The sequence below is a fragment of the Sebastes umbrosus genome, chromosome 14 (genome assembly GCF_015220745.1).
Source record: "Sebastes umbrosus isolate fSebUmb1 chromosome 14, fSebUmb1.pri, whole genome shotgun sequence".
Lineage (NCBI taxonomy): Eukaryota > Metazoa > Chordata > Actinopteri > Perciformes > Sebastidae > Sebastes > Sebastes umbrosus.
The window spans coordinates 21956317-21967847 of NC_051282.1; the positions used below are offsets into that span (position 1 = coordinate 21956317).

Sequence of the window (11531 nt, forward strand, 5' to 3'; positions counted from 1 at the left end):
ATGAAAGTGTTTTGCAGAATTGAGTCTTAATTCTCAAGAAAAAGACACTTGATCAACAAGTTATAGTAGTAGTGTAGTAGTCAACAAATGAATCCTGTCCCGATGAAAATAGATTCCTAAGAATCCATCAAACTAAACAAGCTTGTTGTTAAACATGATTATCTCAAGTGTTGACATGTTGGCATGACGTCAGATTCCTATCTCGGAAGTTTGTCCCAGTTTAAGGCCAGAATTCCCTCCTTTCCAGCAGAACTGGAGCGCAGCATAAGAAATGAACATCCGTTAGCACTCGGGAGTGTTTCTGTGTTTGATAGCGTGCCTACACTTCTCTCCTTTCTGCTGACCTCTTTTTTCCCTCCAACGTTGCTCATCTTTCACTTTCTCTGTACGTTTCTGCATCTCCTTCTCTTAGCTGAGCCTGTGGAGCAGCCACTGCGGTAGGATGGGAACTCCCCTGGCAATACGTGTGTGTGTGTGTGTGTGTGTGTGTGTGTGTGTGTGTAACCGAGTCTGTGCATCATATTGTGAAAGTGAAATAAAGTGTGTTTGTGTGGGTGAGAGAGAAGACTGTTCGTGTTGGTGATGGTTTGTTTCTCCATGGTCTCCATTACCCTCCTTAAAGTCGGCGTCTCCCTCTCAGTGTCACACGGAGGTCTCTGTAAGAACGTGTCACTTCACTAATGAATTAACGGCTGACTGGATGTTAAAGCTGCTGGATCTGACACTGGAGTGTAAATTGTGGTCTGTCGCTGAGAGACAGCTCCCTAACTAGTGGTCTTGTTGTCAAACGCTGCGCTCCACTCATCCTACGGGCAGTTCCATCAGGCTCCTAACCCCCTCTCTTAGCTCCAAGGGGACTCTAGGTGGTGCCGTTTCTGACCTGCCACTTGATCACATCACAGATACATTTCTTTTAATCTGATTTATTTGTGTGAGGATCAGTAGTGGCCCAAACTTTCCCACTCCCTCCACGGTTTTTCCCTCACTGGTGAACTTCCAAATAAAACGTTTCCCAAAATGTCTCTTAGCTGAGGTCCAAGCTGACATTACAGCGAGCTCACTGGTGATGTCTGCACACAAAGAAGCCCAAAATCCAAAACACAGATTTGCTTCAAAAGGTTTTACAGACTCCATTCGGATAAGGAAATACTCCAGAAGTGGCCTTTCAAAGTAAAATGTAGCAAAACAAAAGAAGAACAGGTATGATATTTTGTCATTTACTAATTTATTGATCAGATTCTTTCATCTGGGTAGACATTTTAGGCATATTTCCACTACTAAAGTTTTGCAATTGATCCCATAGCTCAGGGATACTGAATTTAGGGCCCGCCGGTCATTTTCTAATTCAGAATGAAAATAAAAGCCACACTTCCTTTTACAGGTCTGCAAATTTCATGGTAATTTGGTGATGAATAGCAAGTAACCTATTTGAAATTTCTTGGGAATTACTGCCAAATTACCCCAATATTTAACTCAATATTTATCAATAATTACTTTATTATAAACATTATTTAATAATTGACAGATGTATAGTCCGTCAATAGTGTCTAAACACCTCCCTTGTTAATATTTGATCAACCAATAAGTCTTGTTTTCCCCTAGCTGACGATGTAGCGCACCAAAATCAGATTGGTACATTGATTTACTCAGATTTGCCGAGTGGAAGCGTAACCTCAACATCACCAGTGAATTAACTGAGCTAATCTGTGTTTTGGGGGAAACTAACAGCTTCTACTGGTGGTGCATGTTGGATATGAAGACCACAGATGAAGGGTGAATGTTTGGCCCACCGTCTGGAAGCAGCACACAAAATAACCTGGATTGATATTTACTATAATTGTTGTTGGTACATGAGAAACATCTAGAGCTTCTTAAGCGGTCGCCACCGCGACTACGCCCCCCTGGGTTTCTCCACAGATTCGGATTCATACAAAAGCAGCTTTTATCCGTCATCGGTGTGTGTTTGTGTTTGTGAGGGAATGTGTTTCTTTTCTCACGCTGGACTCTAAATGATTTCTGCCTTCACGCCTCCCAACGCTTCTTTCACTGGTTGATGTCATCAGTGTTTTCCGTGATGTCATCGGTGTGTGCCGTGGTTTCCTAATGCCTCCAACACCAAACCCTGCTTCCCCCAAACCATTGTTTCTCCTCCACACGTGTTAATTGGTGTCTTTGTGCAGGTCAAGGTCAGAGGTCAGAGGTCACAGAGGAAGACGAGTTCCTTCAAATTAGTCGAGGAATTTGTCTTGTAATCGATATTCTTTCAAATCAGGAAGAGGACAAAAAACTTTCAAGCTTGTTGTGCTCTAGTCACGAACCCAATCAGTGATGTCACAGCGGGTGTTTTCTCCTTTACAGATGATGGAAATCCCCCGCTGTGACATCAGGGTTTAAAGTGCAACATGCAGTAGCAGTTTCTCTGTGATTTTACAAAAGTGATGATCACACCAGCTGCCTCTGTGTCCTCCACCATGACTGTTCTGGCCTTTTGTTACCTTCAACGGTTCTGACCCGCTGATGTTTTTTTGCTCTTTTCCCCAGACTCAACCAACAGTGACTCAGCTAAATCAAAGGTAACATCTCTTTACATGGTACAAGGTTTTTCTTGTAGCACTCACACACACACACAGATATGATCAGACAAGAGCAGTTAAAGGGATAGTTTGGGTGTTTTGAAGTGGGATTGTATGAGATACTTATCCATAGTCAGTGTATTACCTACAGTAGATGGGTAATCTACTAGTAGTGTAATGTATGACAGTGTCACAGTAACGTTTTTGTTCCTTTTTCAGGGGTCATGGGGGTCAAAGAAAGACCTCACACCCAAGGACTTCCTGACTCTGTCCATCATGTCAGCTGTTACGGGCCGCAAACGCAGGAAGCGCCATAACCGCCGCGTGGGCAGCAGCACCGACGACGACTCGGAGCACGAGCCAATCAAAGCCGGACATTTAGGGACGGAGGAGGAAGAGGAGCCAGAGTCGCCTGTCGGAGACACTGCTCCTCGAGCAGAGGGAGAGGAGGACGACGATGAAGAAGAAGAGGAGGAAGAAGAGGAAGAGGAAGACGAGGAAGTTGTTGAAAGCGGAGTAAAGGCAGAGGTAGAAGAGGAGGCGGCGGCGGTGGTTATTCCCAGTCGGCCGTGCTGTAAAGAGGAAGAGGAGGCGGGAGGAAGGCAGGCGGTGGTGTTGTTGCACGGGGAGGAGGCGCGGGCGGAGGTGAAGGGGCCGCCGTGGAGAGCCCCAGAGGATGCTCGCTCTATTGTCTCTGGTTACTCCACCCTCTCCACGTTAGGGCGCAGCCTGGGGTCAGTGGGGAGGGGCGACGACGCCGATGACGAGAACAGCGAGCTGGTGAGCGAGACGGACAATGAGAGCGGTTTCGCCTCGCGCTCCCTCACCCAGGAGAGACCCGATAAACACCCGACGACACCTGTGAGCCCGCAGCCGCCAGCGGCCCAGCGCAGCTTCCTCTACACACACTACAAACCCCCCGTTCTCTCGCCCACAAACCTGCTGGCCCCGCCCACGGAGCTCACACACACACCGGACTCTGCGGACAGGAGCGAGGGAGGGGCGCGGTCCACCACGCCCTCGTCCTCCTCCTTCTCCTCCTCCTCCACCACTCACAGACTGCACTCGCGGCCTTCCTTCAACTCCCACAAGCTGATCCAGTGCGACACGCTGGCCAGGAAGAAGCTGAAGTCGGAGAAGGGCAAGGCTCGCTCCCTGGACCTGATGGAGCTGTCCGCGGCGGCAGCAGCGGCAGAGGGCGACAGGGCCGGTTCTGGGTCCGATGGCGCACCCAGAGTGAGGAGGGACACCTCCAGAACCAACCCCTCCTCAGGCAGCAGCCAGGAGAGCCTGCGCCTGACCCGGCCCAAGCCCTCCGTGCCCCCCAGCGAGGCCGCCTCCTTCGCCCCGACCGGCCCCGGCGGCAGGTCTCTGGCGGAGCAGGTCCGCGCTCGTCTGCTGGGCTCGGCCGACGACCTGCGCAGCGTCGGGCTGCGGAAACCGCTGTCGCCGGAGACGCGGAGGAAGAGACGGGCCTGGCGCAGACACACCGTGGTGGCCTCCCCAACGGAGGTCCTTGACAAGAGACCCCCTCTGACTCTCGCTGAGTTCCCCCTGTCCCCCATCGCTCAAAACCAGGTCAAAACACCAGGGCTGCCTCGGGACGCGGACGGGCTCGACCAAGGACCAGCTGCACGTCAAGCACCCACCTCCAGATTCCACCAGTACCTGTGAGCCCCGCCAGCTGACCCACACTTCACTTCACAAGGAAAAGAGGCTCCTGTAGGGGGGTCCAGGCTGAGCCGCTGACTCCCTGCAGGTCAGTAGACCGGCAGCAGCGTAAACAGGGTCGTGGTCAGTTGCCAGGTGCAACACAGCGTACCAATGACCAGGTCTTTTTAAGAGCACCCTTTTTCTTTATCAATAAGCTCCATTTGCATGGCAAGGGGCGCTCCAGTGTTGCCAAAGCTTTTTTTTTTTTTTTTCTATATGTGTGCTTTTTATAGAAATAATAGAGACACAGACAGACCTCATCACAATCAATGTTACAGCCAAGAATTAGAGGAATAACAGAGCGTCTTCTCTACCCCCTCCTGCTCACACACACAACATAAATTAAAATCCCTTTAAGTGACCAGAGCTGGATGCTGAACGTCCCTCTGGTTCTTGAGAGATGGTGCTTCTTATCAAAGTGAGGTTACAAAATCTGGTGAGCCATAAGAGACAGTCGGCCTCACACACACATACTTCTAATTACAAACATTATTGGTCAGTTTTAAACCATTTCAAGAGGATCTGAGTCTTCCTAACGTGTTCCTGCTCAGACCACACACACACACACACACTGTAACACTCACACTCTCCAAACAGAGTCGGTTACAAACACACAAAATACACTCGTCTCTCTCTCTTCTTGTTAATAATGTTCATGTGTGTTTTTGCGCAACAACATTTGTGATCATGTCTGAGCGTGCAGGTGTTTGTGTTGAACAATTTTTGTAACATTTGTACAAAGCCTTGTTAAGTTAACCTTTGTAAATATAAATATTATTTGTTTTTTACTTTTTTTTTTTATGGTTTACAAAAGTGCGTACAAGTGCACAGTCATTTTCTTTCAAGATGTTACTTGAAATGTTTCCCTTAATATATTCTTTTTTTTTTTTTGTTTGTTTTATATTCAATATATATATTATATATATTTTGTATTAAAGTAAAAAAAAAACTTTTATTGTGATTTCACCTCTTGGGTGTACCTGTTCACATGAGACAAGATGACTAAACCTGCTCCTTATCTCCTCATAGATGGCCTTTCTCTGATTCTCAGCACTGTGCAGAAAACCTTTAGAGATATAAATAAAGTTTCTCTGGTGACTTTACTTCCAACGATGTTGCATCTAGCAGCTACATGTAGCAGGAGAAAGAAATCTGGTAATTATTACATGATATTGGGCAGTTTGCAGGCAGCTCAGCGCCACACTGTGATGGCTGACCTCATTTGTTTTGTTACTCGTGTCTGGGAATGCCTCCACAGATCTGCTCATATTTACTGAGCTCAACACAAAGTACGTTTCCTTCTTGTAAAAAAGAGACGATATTGAAGATATTGTGTGGCGCATACAGACGTCTACACCTCAAGTCGGCGGCGATTCTTTGTGTTTTCATCACATCCCCTCTGAGGGTTCATCTGTCTGCAGGTTTATTGCCTCGGGGGTTACATGAGGAGGAGTTTTCCATAAGGTCAGGCTCTAATTAATCCTCGCTGACTGGGGAAATGGTACATTAGAGGAAATACAGACTATTGTTTTCATCTCCATCACAAAACAGGAAAGTGATGAGTTGTTTTCATCTGACCAAATAAACCCAGTGGAAAATAATAATAATAATAATAATAAATGATAAGTTTATAGTTTTTGTCTTACCTCAAGATTTGTTTCTACAAAGTGCCTGATTTCTGGAATGTGTTTTTGTTCTGCGGTGCCATGGTCGGTTCTTATCTTTCCGTTTCCTTTTGTTGTTTCTGGGTCTCCGCCCTCCTCTCCTGTGGTTGATGGTATAACTAAGGCACTGACCCAAAGATGTGTACATTAAATACAAGCGAGAGGCTGTTTAAAGAAAGGAAAAAAAGCACACTTCAAGCCAAGGACACGTCTATGCACTCTCTTTGCCTTTAACACAGGCATTAACAGCTACTAGCGACGCTGCTAAGAGGGAAGAGGCGTAGTACTCTCTCTGAACAAACTGAGGTCATCTCTCTCTGCCTAGTGATCCACAGTGTGTGAATATGGTACACCTAACAAAGCCCTACCCACAAACCGCCATTAGGTCATGTCAGACAATTTCTTACAGAGGAACAAAACAGCCCATCAAAAAGGAAAAACAACGTCTGAAATGTGATTTTTACCTAATGTCTCATTGTTGTATTTTAAAAAAATCTTTTTGTACATACTATCTTAATATGTAACATATTGTATTGTGTACATTTGGAATTGCTTTTTGAGTATAACTAATATGAAAATGACTGGACTTAAAAAAAGGTTGTCCGCCTGAAACCATTTCCCTCATGGCTGTGTGCTTTAAAGCAACGTTATATGATGTAAATAAACAGAACTATGTTTAAAAAAAATGCTCACACGTGTGTTTGTTTTTGGAGATTTTTGCAGAAGTTGAACAGGGAGGATGTTTAGCAGCAGAAAACTTAAAATAGGAGCTGAATGTCGGCATCTAGTGGCTGCAGATGAGTAAGGTCTCTCCTGGCCAGATGGCACAGATTTCCTTTGCACATGAAGGAAACTTCATCAAACCAGTGGTTCTCAAAGTGGGGTCCGGGGACCCTCAGGGGTCCTTGAGAGGGTGCCAGGGGTCCCCAGCCAAAAGGGGAATCATTTACTTTCACTAATTCCATCCATAACTAACACAATGAGAAAATGTATGACTACTTTGGTCATAAATTTTCTGTAATAAAACATCTAAAAGCAAAAATCCTATCAGATGGGGGACCCTAGGAAAAATCTATTTTAATTGTAATTAATTAATTTGTGTCAGCTTAGGGATCCTTGACATGAAAAAGTTTGGGAACCACTGATCTAAACCTGAAATTTACAGCTGTAATGAAAAGAAACCAGCTTGTATCATCAAATTAAGTTTTTTTTTTTAAATAGATGTTGGGTTACAACATTAATCTTACATTTTCTAAGTGTCTTCTTTTCCATAGAATGTTTTATTGCAGCATTTTAGTAAACTAAATTATTTGTATGTTAGAATATCATGTTAAAATAACTAATCAAGTAAAGGCAGTGCTTAATTCATAGTAATTGACTGCCAGTACTCTATTAACAAAAATTACTACATGGTATTTGGGATTATGGCAAAATTTCATTGTTGATGTAAAAAAAAAAAACATTGTACTGACCACTCCACTAACCCAAAATACAATAAAATACAGCACTATACGTGTACATTGTATTATAACAATCAAAACTGTAAAATCAGTTTACAGTAAATAAACTAGATAAACGGTAATGTGCGTCTGTGTCTACTTTAAAATCATAATTGAGTACATTGTATGCTGTATTATTACAGTAACATACTGTAAAGTTTATTACAGTAGGACTGCTGTTGAATGAACTGTTTAACAGTAGTCCTAATGAACTGTTAAAAATGAACCTACATGACAGTGAGGCTTTTTATTTTAATTTATATGAATAGTTAAATATTTATGCAATCTGAAAATTAGCAGCAATTCTGGTAATCTACTGAAATATTATCATTCTATAAATATAGATTTAATAAACACCATCTGTAGCAGATTATTTGGTTTAGCACTCCTCTTGTGAACACAAAAGACAGCATTAAACCCATTTCTTCTTGCAGAATATCCTCACTAGATTAAAGTCAGAGTGGGTTAACCTTCATAAAGAACCTCCATCATATCCCATCCCCCCTTCTACAGCTAGTCTTCCTATTGAGAGCCCACTGTTGTCTGTCTGTCTCCTCTGTCTCCTCTGTCTGTCTGGCCGGCCCGTTTCAGGATCCTCATGCTTTGTGATTATTTGTATTGCAGCTGACAGAAACCCACGCAGTTTCACTCTGCAGCTTTTATGAACCACTTCCTGTGTTTTTTTTTTTTAGAGAGAGAGCAGACTTTTACAACACATGACAGCAGAATTTCAAAATTTTATTTGAACTTATTAACACACAACTTTTAAAATATTCACTCTGGAATTGACTTCTGCAAAAGAAAAAAAAAGAAAAGAAAAACAATCTTTTGTATAAGCTTATAACCCAATTAAGATTCATTTTTGGAGGAAAAAAATGTAACTGTTTATTTTTTTTTTTAAATTGAACAATGAATGGAACATTATAATGTCAATGGATATACCAAAAAACAAAAATATCCTCGTTTTGTCAAATACATTCTCTTTATAAAAAGAATCTTTTGAAATATTTACATTTTCTTCTTGAAAACAAACAAACAGGACACCCTTTACAGTCCAGATAGAAAAAGAAATTGCATTGCAATGCGTGGACTCATGGTCCAAAAATGACAAACTGATTACAGAAAATTACATTAAAAAAAAAAAAAAAAAAAAAAGCAGGAGTCCCATGTTTTACCTTTTTTTTTTTTTAGAAAGAGGGGTGTGAATTGTCCTTTTAATTGGTCTCGACTTGTCCCCTGTCGTTGCTCGGCTGCTTCTGCAGAAGGAGCTCCGTGTTTTCAGCCTTAAGTCTCTCCAGCTCCCTCTCCAGCTCTTGGAGCCGGACCAGAGAGCCGTCCACGGTCACACCCCCACGGTCACCGGGCTCCACGGCGCGCCTCAGCCGGTTGTTCTCCTCCTCCAGCCGGGACATGCACTTCTCCAGCTCCAGGTACTCCCGCACCAGCTCCTGCTTGGTCATATTCTGCAGGCTCTCGACGTGGTACATCTCGTAGGTCTCGGAAAAGTCTCTCTGGAGAAACTCCCCGCCTGCGTTCCCGGGTCTCCCGATCCCATCGCTGCCGTCATCATCATCCTCCTCCTCGTTGTTGTTGTCCACCACGAAGTAGTCCTCCTCGCTGCCGGTGTCGTTGTCGCGCCTGACGCCGCTCTCGGTGTTGAGATCCGGCTCCTCTCTGTCGTGCTCGTCCATCAGGAACTGGGTGGTGTTATAAGGCGCCACTGGAAGCCCTTTAGCGAACATCTCCTCTCTCAACCTGGACGCTCTGGCTGTCTCTTTCTCCTCCAGAGCTTTCCTCTCGTCCCAGTTCAGCTTGCAGTACGGCTTCCAGTTGCGCTTCTTCCTGGAGGTCCTGCGCCGGTGCCTCTTCTTACCCAGACGCGCATCCAAGCCGGTGTCGGAGTCGATGTGGCTGTCGTCGTGCACCTCCAGCGGTCTTCTGTCTTCACCGTTTTTCCCCTGAGGGTTGTGGGGATCATCACCGCTATGGACGTGAGGTTTCTGGGCACTTTGAGGGCACTTTGAGAGCTCGTTTCCGGCTGGGCACACCTCCCGACGTCCGCCTTTCATTTGCCACAACTTGTCTGTGTTGACATCCACACAGTGCTGCTGCTGCTGCGGCTTCTGGTCTCTCTGGCGCCCCCTGTTGCCGTTCTCCGGCCCGCCACCTCCACTACCACCGCGGCTCCTCCTGGCCGGGAGATGCTCCAACACCTCTCCGCTGCTGCTCCCACCTGACGGGCTGATGATGCCTGAAGTTTTCAGGTGATGGTGGGTGTGTTGACCCGCTGCTGGCTCTGTCATCCTGATGTCCGATTGTGCTCCTACTTTTTTTTTTTAGCACATATTTTAAATCATTTTCTCACCAAAAACTGAGCTTCAAAAGTTCGTTAAAAAACTCAAATTTAAACCAAAACTACAATGAGCTTCTTAAAAGAGAGTTTTCAAAACAAAACTATCGCGATTTAAAAGTAAACTTTGTGAACAAGTAAAAACACTTGTTACTGTTAAACTACCGTTAACTGTTTCGCTACTGTCAGGGTAACCGTTCACCCGGAGACGACGTCCCGCCGTCACAACAGTGTCCAGTGTGCTACTCAAGAAGAGGGAGCCCGTGTTTATATAGCAGCTCCGCCTCTAAGCCGTGCGCATGCAGCTGTTTGTAACGCGCGTTGCATTGTGGGATATGTTGTTTTAATTTCCATTGAAGCACTGTCTGAAGCGTATACACCCGAACTACATAGTCCATAACTCCACCATAACAGACGAGCGTTTCGACCAATCAAATAGGAGAATCTTGAGCACGGTAAAGTCCAGCCTTCTCTTCGCTGATTGGACGAGAGGATAATTTTGCTGTTGCTAAGCTTAAAGTATTTTCCGATTGGACAGTTCAACTGTCAAACAAAAGTACGTAATCTACACCAAGAAAGCAGTCCGGGGCATTTTGGTGGACGCTACCATCTACAAATAAAGGGGGCACGGATACAAGTTACGAAATACAAATTCATTAAAACACTTTTTGATTACATTATATTACAAGTTGAACAAATAAACATATTTTATATGTAAAATCATAGGGTTTATTTGTATTTCTTACACCACACGGTTTAAAGCCGAATTAGTAACACAATGTGAACCCTCCCGTATTTGAGACAAAATGAAGTAACCCTCTTACAGAAAGTAGTCCGCGTTGAATGTTCACACGGGAAATAAAGCAAAAACAGCCTTTTTTCAAAATGTAATTATTTATAATATTATATGGGATAATAACGCGTCGTTTTGTTGCCAGTTGGTGCATTAAATATTTCACTATGATTATCTTCTGTGTGTTGCGCGGAGTGATACGTTGTGTGAGGCTAGAGGGTAAGTCTGGAAGCAGCGTAAACAAACGGACATTTATTGTGAAGCTGCCGCCACGAGCAGCAGCTCCAGCACAGCTCTCCGAGCCCCTCGTTGTTGAAGGGTGGGTCAGGCTAGGATCTCACACTAGCTCAGTAATACCAGTTAACGGAGTGGTGTAGAGCAGTTTTTTATTCAACTATTTCTGCGCAACAACTCCATGTTCTGATATCGCAATGTTTAGATTTCACACGGTTTGTGTCGTGTTAACCGCTAAGGATAAGCTAGCTAGCTAGCGTTAGCTTCACGTTGGTTAGCAGAACTGCGTTGTGTCGCTTCCCAAAAACTAAACACTATTCATATAAAGTGTGTAAAGCCATACACACTAACGTAATATAATATAATAAACGAGTAGTCGACGACATAAATGAAGCGGGTAGACCAATAACGTTAGCTTAACTGCCATATTGTTGCTATAAAGCTAGCTAATGCTAACTATTAAACCATGAGTGGTGGACTAGTTTCAAACTAAAATGTCTCATTATCCATGTTTGTCGATGGATCTAACAGGGAACACCTAACAAAGTAAATAAGATAGCTATTGAAATTGTTAGCCATCTGCTAACTAGGCCAGTGTTTGTTCTGGGTACAGAGTAATTGCTGGAACATGTCTCCCCACTAACAGACATAATGCTATGATTGATTTGCATTATGATATTCTATCGAATCAATAAAGACCACACA

General features: G+C 44.2%; 2 protein-coding genes across 12 annotated transcripts in view; one reads left to right on the top strand and one right to left on the bottom strand.

Moving 5' to 3' along the window:
• arhgap23a (Rho GTPase activating protein 23a) overlaps positions 1-6636 on the top strand; it is an 83088-nt gene extending 76452 nt beyond the window's left edge. For all 11 annotated transcript variants that reach the window (XM_037793334.1, XM_037793331.1, XM_037793332.1 and 8 more), the window contains 2 exons: positions 2542-2573; positions 2793-6636. In XM_037793334.1, coding sequence (XP_037649262.1) covers positions 2542-2573; positions 2793-4247 — 1487 coding nt within the window. In that variant the 3' untranslated portion in view covers positions 4248-6636. The remainder of the gene's footprint in view (positions 1-2541; positions 2574-2792) is intronic.
• Positions 6637-8166: 1530 nt separating this feature from the next.
• On the bottom strand, positions 8167-10031 carry hexim1 (HEXIM P-TEFb complex subunit 1). Its single transcript, XM_037793338.1, has one exon. The coding sequence runs from the start codon at positions 9750-9752 to the stop codon at positions 8664-8666; it is 1089 nt and encodes a 362-aa protein (XP_037649266.1). The 5' UTR covers positions 9753-10031; the 3' UTR covers positions 8167-8663.
• Positions 10032-11531: the final 1500 nt, after the last annotated feature.

What these genes read in the sequence shown, in the direction of transcription:
- hexim1 (XM_037793338.1), bottom strand. Translation starts at nt 9,752, where the DNA reads ATGACAGAGCCAGCAGCGGGTCAACACACCCACCATCACCTGAAAACT.